Source organism: Synchiropus splendidus, chromosome 7, assembly GCF_027744825.2.
Source record: "Synchiropus splendidus isolate RoL2022-P1 chromosome 7, RoL_Sspl_1.0, whole genome shotgun sequence".
NCBI lineage: Eukaryota > Metazoa > Chordata > Actinopteri > Syngnathiformes > Callionymidae > Synchiropus > Synchiropus splendidus.
Window position 1 is genome coordinate 19,195,420 of NC_071340.1, and position 13,025 is coordinate 19,208,444.

A 13,025-nucleotide genomic window follows, 5' to 3' on the forward strand; every position below is an offset into this window, starting at 1 on the left:
GTCCAAGATGGCAAGATTGTCCGAAGAGCAGAGTCTTTGTGAGGAAGAAGACAGTGCCGCTCTGTATTCACAGGCTCCGCTCCATAGAGCTAAAAGCAGTGACTATTAAATGTTCCTACTCTTGGCAGCATTTTCTGGAGGGAAGCAAAGTTGTCACATTACATTTCTTGTCGCTCAAGCTATTTTTCTGAGCAACTCAAAGTGGGGCAGACGTGAGTCTTGGTGAAAGGATAGCATGGATTATTCCTCTTCAAAGTCCCTGAACTTGAGTCAAGACACTGAGTTCATCGGTGCCAACCAGCTGATTTGTGCTTTAGCACAATAGATGATGACCCTGTCACTTACAGTAGATTGACAATAGGAGCAGAAGCACTTGATTCAATTTGGTGGTGTTCTGAAGTTTTTGGCAGAATCATCATAGTTGTAGGATATGATGATTCTTCTTGATGGTTCTCTATTGAAACACCTCACACTGTTCAACAAAAAACCCTGAAACTTTACAAAACACAACATACAATGAAACCATCACTTAAATAAATGAACTGACAAAATGTTTTTCATTGGTCATTCATCATCGTGAAAAGATTGCTACAGTTATGACAACTCCAAAATACTGTCAAGCTGGAGTCACTGGTGGTCCAGCTGTAATTGTTCATCGCACTTAGCCCAGTGTCAGGGAATTCACCTTTTTTGCAGTGGGCCAACACAATTCTTCAATCATGGGCGCTGTTTCGTTGATTTGACTGCATGCTGCATTTTATAAAGTCCTTTGAAATGAGCTCATTTGCAGAGGCCTGTGCTGTCTTCTAGCTCTATATAATATCACTAGAAATCTGTCCTTCAAAACAAGACATTCATTGGAGGAAATCCAACATACTGTAGCCGAGACAGATGTCGATTTAGAAAAACACCTTTATCCTCTTCAATACATGTCTTCTTATGTTTACAAAGCATACATCTTTTTACTTTACACATGTTTTTTTCTAAATAGCGTACCTCCCAGTTTGTTTCCCTCATGACTGTTATTGCATGTGCATCTGAGAGGAAATGAAGGTTGTGATTGATGTTGCACCAGTTATTCTCAACGAAGGGAAAGAAGAGTTAAAATGTGCTTCATCAGTTGCAGGTGTTCCGTTGAACACCATCTGCATCCTGCCTTATTTTATTTAGCGTCACACACACAAATGTTGTGCATGCTGCCACATATTTCATGCTGAATAATTAAAAACATATTTTGCTGATCAGACACCTTCGTGTTGTGGCTAGTCTATTTAACGGGAGAAATGAGATAAGACAACCACGGCAGTGACAAATTATTCAGTGAGTGTGTCATCAGCATGAACCGGCCCCACAGAACAATGAAGCCCAAACACAAGTCTGTCAACAAAGCCCTGCCAAACAACAGCTTTCTGGGTCAGTGATGATGGTGATTTTCTGTTGGTACAAAACACCCAGATATAGGAAATATAGGGTGAAAGCGTTGCTGCAAGTAATCGTGTAGCTACGCCCTTAAAAAAATGAAGGCAAAGCAGAAGCAGAAAAACAGTTTCTGAAGAAGTCAGATTCTTCTCAGCAGCTGTCTGACCACAACTTCGCCGCTGCTTTGATGAGAATAAACTGCCAACCAGATGTCACACAGATATAGTAATTCCCAAAAAAGCAACGACAAAGTAAGCAATGCCAAAGTGTGCATCTTAATTACAGAGCCGTCTTATTTTAACATTAAAATCTGGAAGGGATGCTGCTGAATTAAATCAGCGATGATGACCAACAGAGCTGTGCAGTGGCAGCTTCCTGGGTCAGGCCGCGGGAATGGTGTTGTTTCTGGCCTGGCAGTAGACGTGAGGTCAGCAGGGAAAAATTCTCTCACATGGATGTACAACATCCAAGGAGGAAGCATGTGAATGCACACGTGTGAGAGTGTGTTATGAATTGCCCTGCTGGCTGCAGGAGACAAGAAAAAGCCTGAGCCTGTGTCATGGGAGGAAGAGCGACAAAGAAATGAAAGTTTTGGGAAGCACTAATCAAAACGCCAGACAAAGAGGATCCCGTTCTTATAGGAAAACCTTCTGAGTGGCCAATTTCCCATCAGCCAAACAAGACTTGGCAAATCTCTCAGCAAAGGCTTGCAGAGAGGGACCAGGGAAAAGAACAGCGTGGCTCTAATCCATGCTGGCATTTCCCCTGATTACAATCACTTGATTTGTTTGTACAGCGCTTCTACGATAAAGTTACTAAACGGAAAAGAAGATGGAAACCAAAGCAACTGCTGTTCTGGAGAGGGACTCAGAGGAGTTTAACAAGAGCGACGTACAATATCCTGTAGTCCGTCGTAAGGCTTTCTGAGGCATCCATGGAACACAATAGTGACATCTACAGGCCTATCTCACGGCAACCAGCACACTCTAGTTTGATGTGAGGATTTACTGAAATATTCTGCCTGTAGAGCAATGGTTTGCTCATCTTCTCCCACAGCACATACTGGGCCTTATCAGTCCCAATAAACACATGGGACACGAATGAGGACAGCAGAAGCGATCAACATGAAAATGCAGAACAAGACAAGTACCTTTCCACCAGCAGCTGCAGATTAGTCTTTGAGTTCTTGATCTTATTTTGGGCCTCCGCATTGAGCATGTCAGCTGTATTTTCGCCATTGATCTCCAAAATGATGTCACCAGGTTGCAGGTCCGCCTGATCTGCTTTGCTTCCCCCGTTGACCTGTAGAGCAGAGAAATAAGATTGAGCATATTAATGATCAGACATTAGTGTGCTGATCATTCTTCAAACATCTAACGAGAAAATCGGGAGTAAATCAGGCTGAGAAAACAGTTTGGCTGCCCGCCCTTTTCTTGTCTCCAACACATGATACCTGGGGTAAATACCCACAGACTTCTCACATATGGAACAAAGTAGCAACGCTCAACATTTGACAGATTCATGACACCCTTGAGGAGAAATCATTAGGTGGACACCATTTGATGGTTTGACTGGACGTGACCCTTGTAAGCAGTCTGACTGCACGTCAAAGTCAATGCCATTCTACCGCATCACAGGGAATTCCACACTAATGGGCCAAAACACAACTTCCAAGCCACGGCTCAGCTTGGCTCCTCTGTCCACACAGTCCAACCCGAAACACTCCTTCAAACAGCAGCTTAAGAGGTTTATTGTGCCACAATATTGAAATAACTGTCAGTTCAATACAATTTACTTGACTGACTGCAAAGGAAAATCTCAGGAAAAAAAAAACATGTGCCATCTGAAATTCTCCACCATCTGCAGTGAAAGCTGTACGCAAGCAGCATGCCACAAAGTTTAGGGCACACAGTTGCCATGTCTGCAGGCCCACTTTAGAGGCAGTCAAGCGTTGCTGTGGTGATCTACAATTGTGTCTCTCTTCTCTGATCAGGACATGTCCATTTTCACATCCACCGAGCCCAGTTGGGGGTTCTTTTCATGGGACCTTTCTCAAATGAAAAAGGGACAAACAGTCTCTCTCAAGCCAACACAAATAAAAGAGGTCATCCGTGTTCGTGCCAAGTACCCACCACCTCACATGATCCTGATGAGCAAGACAGTTTAGGAACTTTCCCTCTCGGCAGGACCTCATGTTTCTTCACACAAGCCTTTTGATATTTGAGACAAGCAAACAGTCTGTCATGTTTACTAGTGAGCGGCAACAAAGCCAGACCAGGAGACCATTATTCTTGACCATAACAGCGTGTCAAAAGGGGGAATCAATAACTGCTTCTGAAGCTGAAGAATTTAAAAAGTAAACATTTAGAACGTCGCCACCCTTTGATGGTTTCACTGTAATTTATGCTTTGTGCACCGACAACCAACAAACCCAAGCTATGTTGTGAGTGAGTTGTGATGCCAAAGACACCAGCCAATGTAGATCCCCACAGACAAAAATCCAGTTTGTTTCAGTTAAAAATAGACACAAATGCATTTAATTCAGGAACAAAATCCTTCAAAAAGGAGAACCATCCTTTCAGTCTAGCTTTAGCGCCTGGTGGACAGCACTCAAAAAGGACTGTAACAATGGTGGCACTGTGGTTGGATATGGCACTGAATGAATCCAAGCTGGCATGCTGGTCAGAGACAGCACTGGACGGTACTTTGCATCCGTTATTTAAAGCAGGAATCTGAGTCTTGCATAAGGCCTTCCAGGTGTTATACAAGCACACAGCATACAATGTGTTTAATGGCTGGTTACAGCATCCCACTTCCAGATCCAAATATTGTCCACAGGATTCAGGAACAACTCACCACTGTAACTGTAATCAGTGGTTTCCTTCTCATGTAATCTATTTCCATCGCATTCTACCACGTTCACGCTCAAGGAAATAGGTGTGAAGAAGCCCAACAGACACAAACAAAGACAAGAAAAGAGGCGTTGTGAGAAGGAAATAGACTTTACAAGGTATGCCATTAGAAGAACAAGAGGATATGGTTTGATAAGCTGTGTGCAGGTTCAGGAGAAGGGCAAATTGGGACACATACCTTGGATACTGTAATGGACTTCTTGAAGTCCCTTCCTCCACATATTCTGAAGCCCCATGGTGATGGGCCGATCAGGCTCACGGTCAATGCCATCAAGTGGTTATGTCTGAAAAACAAAAATCGGAGAACGCCACATAAACATGAGTGAACGCAGGCAGGCTTTGTGTCAGCGTTAGTGACTATCCTAATTTCTGGACTATAGAGCGCACCGGAATATTAGTCCCACTCACAAAATTTAAGAAGGGAAATAGATTTCGTTCATACAGTACATAAGCCACACCGGTCTGTAAGCCAGTGCAGCATTGCTGTCTGCGCCATTCAAAGGTCAGTGGTGCACCCGACTTAAAAATGCATGAGGATGACCTCTAAACTAGTTTTGAAAACCGGCATTGAGATGGTCTCATGAAATAAACTCAGCAATGTTCTGAACTTGAATCATGAACTCCTCACATCTTTTATTTACAGGAGAAACCAGCACATTTTGAGTGCTTTTGATGTGACAAGGCTCAATATTTTGGCAGCATGACGCTCTTTAGCCGGTAAAAAAATCTATGTATTAACTGCATCGTAAATCCGCTGGGTTCAGATAAAAAAGTAGTGGCATATAGTATGGAAATGACAGTTATGAAGACAAACTAGAAAAGCAAACATCCACCATGCAGCTTCTGTCCACTCCGACACACTCTCCCAATGACATAGTATCCTTACAAAAAAAAAAAAACCCAAACTGGCACAAATGCCAAAAAATGGTCCTACCCCCCAATGTTAAAGAATATATATATATATATATATATATATATATATATATATATATATATATATATATATATATATATATATATATATATATATATATATATATATTTTTTTTTTTTTTTTTTTTTTTAATCGTGGATCCAAACATTGTTCCAGATCCCTCCCAATTTTTTAAAAGTAGGTTCTTGTCCCATTTCAAACATTTTCTGAAAATTTCATCCAAATTCATCCATAGTTTTTCAAATGATTTTGAACACCGACAGACAACTGACGCCGTCGCTGGAGTTACAGTATTAAGTGTCTTAAACAGCAAGAGATGGCTTTCAACTTCAGCGTCGCTAAAACCAAAGACAGACTTAACGTTTAACTGCCAGCATAGATCTCTTAAAAGTCAAAACTCAATTTCCAGAAACATAAACAAGTGACAGCCATGCAAGAAGATGGGCGAGGACGAGGAAATTAACGTTGACTGCGGTCATTGTGTGCAGTGTAACCAGCACACAGACAAGAGTATTTATATATATTTCCATTCAGCATGACAGGCCTTTGTGATACCCAAGTGGCAGCAAGCTAGAAAAACAAACTTGCCAGCTCAGGCTCATTGTGTATACATTTCCCCTACCGTCAGACATTGCTAATCTAACATTTCGACTCACTGTACATACCAACAGATTGAAACCATCTGCGTGCTTCTGACGCTTAAGTTCAGTCATAAAACATTATCCATACATGTAGAATTGGTTCAAAGGCAACCTGCGCTGTAAAATATACCAGAGTCGAAACATTAGAGGTCAGCTACAATATAGTCAACGTTACAACTGTGTCACCATAGAAAGGTTCCTCGTGATAAGTTGATCAATTGTGTAGTATTGCATTGGTCTCTCACTCTCATTCCCTTACAGTCAATGAACAGCATGTAGATGTTACAGCAAGTTGTACTGTGTAACAAGACTCATGAATTGTATTTGACAATGAAACTACTGTATGTGAAAGTATGAAAACATTGGCTGGTGCACCTGAAACCTTGCACCTTTGACCAAAATACTTTAGTTAAGTGATAGTTCGGGACAGACAATAACAGTATAGTCATTCACGGAGAAGGCACTGGAAACACTGTAATGCTGACTGTGTACACTGTTAATAAAGATCTTAGAGAGGATCTCGGTAATAACAGTGGGTCAATGACTGTAAACACTGCAATGGTGTACTTAAAGCTTCAGAGTGATGTGGAATAAACGTCTTCAAATTAATAGCCAAGCTTCTCCAAACCCATGAAAAAAAAAAAAAATGTGGTTCTGCTGGAAGATTGTGTGTTTGGGGAAAAACTGTGAAGTCTTGTCAGCAGGCTGGGCCAATTAGCAACGCCACTGAGCTCACATCATTAGTGTGTAAATTGCTGCAGCCTCTGCAAATAAGTGAAGTTGTGATAATGACATGGGGCATGCTGTCCAAGTTTCCCAGCCTCCCCAGGGGTGTCAATTAGTTCCACGAACCACAGTCGCTTCCCCGACAGAGCAGCTAGTATCAGACGAGGACCCTGCTAATTCCCAGCATAAATGTCTGGTGTTTGCATCGTAAAAAGAAGTAGCAGTGTGCAAGTGAGAAGGCGGTAAAACTATGCTTCTCCATGAACAAACTCAGAGGCCAAACTACACACCAGTGGCGAGGATAAGTGGCTAAGTGAGGAGAGTTTTAGGCTGCTCATGGGAAGCGCTTGGTGACATGGTTGATTAGAACGCTGACATACTCGTGGCTACTCTTGATGAAGGCTTAGGAAAATTTTATAGAGCCCGGTTAGTGTTGTGTTAGCATGCTGCTGACGGCAGGATGCGTAATGTGCGGCTCATCTATTGAATGTTTGTCGTATTACAACCCATTCCCATGTTACTTTCTCCCCCACAATGTAAACCCACAAACAGGCTTAGTTTTGGAGTAGTGTAAAACAGGACTTGCCGTGAATGTGCCCTCTGATTTTTATGGATGATGTCTTTTCAGATACGTGAACATGGAAATGAAGGGATTGAAGTCCAGGAAAAGTACAACAAACTTCAGGACTTCAAGATTTTTTTTGAAGAATGAGGGAGAAGAGAACACTATTGGCCTAAACCTAACCCTCAAGATGAAAATATCACACTGTAAAAAGCAAATTCTAAACGCGATTTATATGATGTGTGATATGAACGTGTCCACCACACTGAGCAGTGAAGAAAACAAAAGAGTACGAACCGATGATAATCGATTTGGTTGGCAGAAAAGAAAACATTACAGGTCACACGAGCGATTTATCAGTCGACGATGTGAAGTTCTCACATTCAACGGCGAAAACTTATTAAAAACAGCCACACGTGTGACAAATTGGCCCCTGGGGCCTAGAAATGATGGCAGAGTTATGACAGAGAACCAAGCCATTCCGAGTGCTGAAGTGAAGTCATGGTTTTCACACGCACATCAGCTTAAAAAAAAAAAAAAAAAAGCAGACCATGCTATTGAATGATCTTTTTCAAATAACTCTCACCCAAGCACTAAAACATTTTTATGGGAAAGAGATGTACTTTGTAGTCTCCTCACTGGGAGCCATGTCAACTCTGGCATGCAATATGGACTGTGACATGTAGTTACTGGTAATCTGACTGTAGTGAGTGAAACTTGCAAGCACAAGCCTAGAATCGGGTGTGAATTTAAGAGGAAAATTGGACTCCTAATTGCAGGTGAATCATTAACGTGGATCGGCGCACATATCAAAAATGTGAGTCACCCTGTGTCTTCTACCTTAGCAGCGCACAAATTATAAACCGTGTGGTGAACAAACAAACAGAAACTGGAGCTATTGCACGAAGAACTTCACTCTGTTTATATATATATATATATATATATATATATATATATATATATATATATATATAAACAAATCTGTGCTCATTTCATTCAATGTACAACAGATGCTGGCATGGACGTCCCCCTCGTCGTGAGTTACTTTCCACTGTACATCAAAGGGTTGCAGGTGGCTAACCTTAGCTCCACAAGGCAGGAGCAGAGGACACTCTGAAGGTGTTGCCAGCCCATCAGAGCATATATAAACCGACTCACTGACACACAAAGAATTTAGGGACACTTTCATTTTCATTGTCAGCATAGTCAAGGCTGTCTTGCTTGATAAGTAAAGTTGTTTTAGTGAGTAGAAAGCACAGATGGCACTATTTACAGGACCATCAATGGGTAAAGCGACACCTATTATCTATTTATCATTATTATTTATTCCTGTCTGTCAATTTTTATATGTCATGCCGTCCGGGTATGAGAGAACAGATATTTCATTCATGCTATACGTCTTGTACTGTAGCATATTTGACAATAAAGCTGACCTACCTACCTACCTACCTGATCATTGTGGTTCCACAACCCCACAGGTAAAGTCACTGAATACACAGTATTATACTAGTTAAAGCTAGTTTACAACTGTGAAGGGGTTTATTTACTGAGCACATACTCATCAAATCAGGGGAGATTTCAAGGTAAAAGTCTCCCAAAGACACACATAAATCAGACTTAACTTAATCTTTGAAACTGAAATCTTTGATCCAGCAAGAGCCTGGATGAGAATGAGCGCTGGCTCCAGACTCCTCGGCACTAAGTGTGATGAACATAGCAGGAATTCCAGGATGTGCTTTTGTGCTCAAAAAGATGAACCGGCGTGGTTAACAGGGAGACTATTTCTACCATGAATCACACCTGTCAAAGCTTTTTCAGACGGTCACGCGTCAATGTGAAGTTTCCACTGGCCTCAGAGGCGGTCAGATGTTGACTCGGTGTGACACGCAGCATGTCGACAGGTCAACACCTACTCGTACACAAACACACACCCATTGAATTAGAATGAAAAAAAGGCCACTCCCTTGATTAATCAAGAGCACATTCTCATCATTCCCTCATTCACACCCTTTTATGTTGCCACACGGAGCAGGAATCACTAGGGAGATGAGAAGGTATCAAAACAAACATGTCAGACAGGCGTGTTGGTCGATGACTGCGCGCAGCTAAAAATGCCGACCATTGATAATAGCCATGTGTCATCATCACAGGATAACCAGAACTGGAGACATACCTGTCGTCTTTTTTTTCTTACTCCCTTAGTCAGTGGGAAAAAATGAAGGGTGTTGCCTTTTAGAGAACTGGCAGAACAATTCTGAATCCTGCCAACTAATGGCTTAAAAATGCTTTTGTGAATTATTTCCTTCATCTGAATGAATTCTAGATCCTGTAAATGAAAAAAAAAGCTTTTTTCAGGGGCTCTTTTTCTAATTGACAACAGGCATCAAAAGAGCAGACCACACCATCTACCCATCTAGCTCTAGTCCGAGTCTGTAAGCCGGAGAGCAAGGCAGGATGGAGAGAGAGCGCGAGGGACGGGGAGACGTGCGGAAGCTGTCTTCACTGAATGATATTGAATGTCAGTTGCCAATTACAACCCCTTACGTAGCTCTCTCACATAGTGACATTCCTGAAAGTCACCATTGGACAGGCTTTAAATTGCAATTTAGCATGTTGTTATGTACAATGAATGTACCTCCAACCGCGGAAGGCAGAACATGTGGTTCAGTTGAAAACCTGATGCGTCAACATGCAATGCTGAAGGCTGCCTTCGGCGTCAATATAGGACACATAATGAGAATCACAACAAAAAAATCACAGCAGAAATTAAGGTCTGACTCAAATATGCTCAGGCTTCAGGCACAATCTCGGGGGACACCTTATCGGGGCCTCTATATAATAGAGTGCATAATAATCAACCAATTCACCAACTAGTTTTTGGGATGGTGGCACTGTCAAAACTGCTCTTATAAAACTTTCTAATGGGAGCTCATCAGAATTTTTAATTGTACAACCCTATTTTAGAAGCTTTGCTTCACAGATTTTCCCGAGCCCCAGATGACGAAACGTTTTACTGCAGAGCTTCATAATCTTATAATTACAACTCTTCAGTGAAACAGTGGTGCGTGTTAAAGACATAAGTGGCTCCACTTATCTCCCCCAAACATCATCATCTGGCTGATCATGTTACTGCTCTTCACACTGAACACTGCTGCTCAGCAGCAAACCCGTTCACCACATCCTCCACACGCAACAGTAGGTTTCCTCACAAAAGGCACGCAACACCACTTTGTCGACAGCATGCACTCTCTAGAAATATCTTGTTGCTCTGCTGCCACCCAGCCCATTCAATGTTTGACGCTGGCTGAGCAAAAGCTTTCAGAAACATGGAAAACATTCCCTGCCTCACAGGTTCTGTAGTTCATAGGAAGCCTCTTTTGATGGAAGAAAAATACAGTCAACTCTAAACCAAGTGAATGAAAGAAAAGTCTGACTCAGACTTCCTGTATGTGTGTCAGTAAATATCAGACAGACAGGGCCCACATTTCTAGACTGTCATTAAGATTTTGTTCAGATTAGATATGCTTATTTTGTATGACGTCGAATATTTTCTTTCATGAATGTACTGACACAGCAGTCGCCATGTTCTACAGTTCCTTCGAAACACTAAAGCATCAGAGTGTCGCCATGTTCCCATAGGCTGCCTGGGTCACCATGAATCAGACATGAAGAGCAGCAAAGAATCCAGTCTCGGTCTGTCATTCAGCATTCATACTTTCCAAGAATACAGCACAACCAGTACAACAAGTGAATCAGAGAATCGCATCTTTGTTTCTCTGCTGGCATCACTAGACACAGTCTCCCTCAGTGACTTCATCACTGCAAGTGAAGCCTAAGAGACAGTTGACCTTTCACCTGCTTGACCCATAAGTCTCACTGCTGATGTAAGTGACGGCATCAAGCATTGCTATGTTATCCTCACACAGTGGGAGACCCCAACTGCAGTCATGAGACTGGATGTAGATGAGGTTTGGGGCTTCATTGAGGTTCTGCTGGGGGCCCTAAAGCAAGGTCACTGACACTACTGTGTGGTGATAATTGCTGCAATTCGCTTTGGATGAATGCATCTGCTAAATGACATGCTTGTGAGCCTCATGTGAACAAAGCTCAGCCATCAGCAGCTACATAAATATCAGACTGCCCAGGCTATTGTAGCTTAAACACTGACCCAACAGCACCACACATAGCGACGCCCCAAGTCTATTTATCTATACACACACACAACCCCCAAATGTATGTCAACATCTCCAAAAGTGGGGGTGAAGATCTGAGATGCATGTAAACAGCTAGCTCACCACAAGCTTGACTCTGTTTTCAGAAAAACAATTTCATAATTGGGAAAGCTTTGTTCACCATCCGCACTTCATTTAATTTCTCACGAATATGGCATCAGACTAACATCCCATTGATGCTGATATAAGATTAATTCAGTATCTTTCATTTTTCACTTCAATTTCTTTCTGTTCCTGCTCCAATAGCTGATATTTTAATTTGTTTTCCATATTATAATCGCAACATTTTGCCATTATAAACACAAATCATTATTACCTAAGATTCGGTTTCTCCTTTATTGTAAGCATCAAAGAAGCACACTACTCCTGTTGCTCTCCCTGAGTTGACCTCCATGATGAAGACTACTGTCTTGGGAAGCCAATTCAGGCCAGTTCTACACAGATGTTTCCATGTTCGCTGTGAAAATTCCTTCAATATCCTTCATGATTATCACTAAAAACGAATGTTAAAGTACATCCCCGTTTTGCTACGTCGTTAATTCCGTTTCAATCATAACCGTTTTTAGATTATTATTCGGATGCGATTCGTGAATGATCAGGACGAACGTTTTTTGGGGGGTGAAATGGAGATTTTTAAGGAGTTTTCTGTCCAAGTTAAGCGCACCTTCAACACCCCAGGTGAAAGCGATAACAGTCTCAGCGGTTCACATGACAAATAGCTCTATAAAGTTTCCACCTGGAGCTCAGTCCTTCCACTCGTCCTTCCAACCGACTTCGCAGTCACAAAAATACAGATGTGGAGGGCGACTAAACCTCTCCGTGTGTGGGCTTTTGAGGAGGTATTGAAGCAGCTCGCGCTCATCCTCGTCACGCGCCGTCAGCTCCCCTCACACAGACGTGGATGAAGCCGCTGCCTCAGCTGCACTAATGATCGAAAGTCTCATCATTAGCCCCACACTTTACTCAACCAAAAGGCAACACAAGACGCGCGTCATGGTTAAACACACAAGTAAAGGAGAATAGCAACGACTTAACCGCGTTTTATCACGCTTTTCAATGTGAACTTACCGTAATATATGGATAAACTTCCTGTTATCAGAGGTGTTCCGTCCACCTGCTCTCACTCAGCGACGGAGGCGAGAAAGTTTCCTCAAACTACAAAAAGTCGAGCGTGAAAGAGAGAATGAAGGTAACACACACACGTCACTGCTGCCTTTGTGATGCAGGCGACTCAGCTCCAGTCGGACTCCACCTGTGGCCATGTGCTGACACCAAAATAAAGCTGACGGAGGCAGCGCCGGGGCGGGTCACGTCACAAAGGCGGGAGGCGCGTGCATATCACGGCGCTGCAGCGCGAGTGCGACATCTGCTGGCCAGTTTAAGAATAGTGGGCGGAAACCGCTCGGTCGCTGAGGATTAATATTAGCAATTTATGTTCTATACATAGATTTTTATTTATTTAAATGTATTCTGTAATGTTCTAAAACTCGCTGAGTTTATTTTTTTCATCGATAATTGCGTAAATGACCGAACTATATATAATAAACGTTTTTGATTATATAATACTGTGTATATAATCAAAAACTTTGCATACAAAGT

The 13,025-nt window shown here is 42.2% G+C and overlaps 1 protein-coding gene across 1 annotated transcript in view; it reads right to left on the bottom strand.

Annotated features, from left to right (window-relative positions):
- The window catches only part of pdlim2 (PDZ and LIM domain 2 (mystique)), a 31,752-nt gene extending 19,037 nt beyond the window's left edge, over positions 1-12,715 (bottom strand). The window contains exons 1-3 of the mRNA XM_053871850.1: positions 12,495-12,715; positions 4,510-4,615; positions 2,570-2,721 (exon numbers count right to left, since the gene is read on the bottom strand). Coding sequence (XP_053727825.1) covers positions 2,570-2,721; positions 4,510-4,602 — 245 coding nt within the window. The 5' untranslated portion in view covers positions 4,603-4,615; positions 12,495-12,715. The remainder of the gene's footprint in view (positions 1-2,569; positions 2,722-4,509; positions 4,616-12,494) is intronic.
- Between the last annotated feature and the right edge of the window lie 310 nt (positions 12,716-13,025).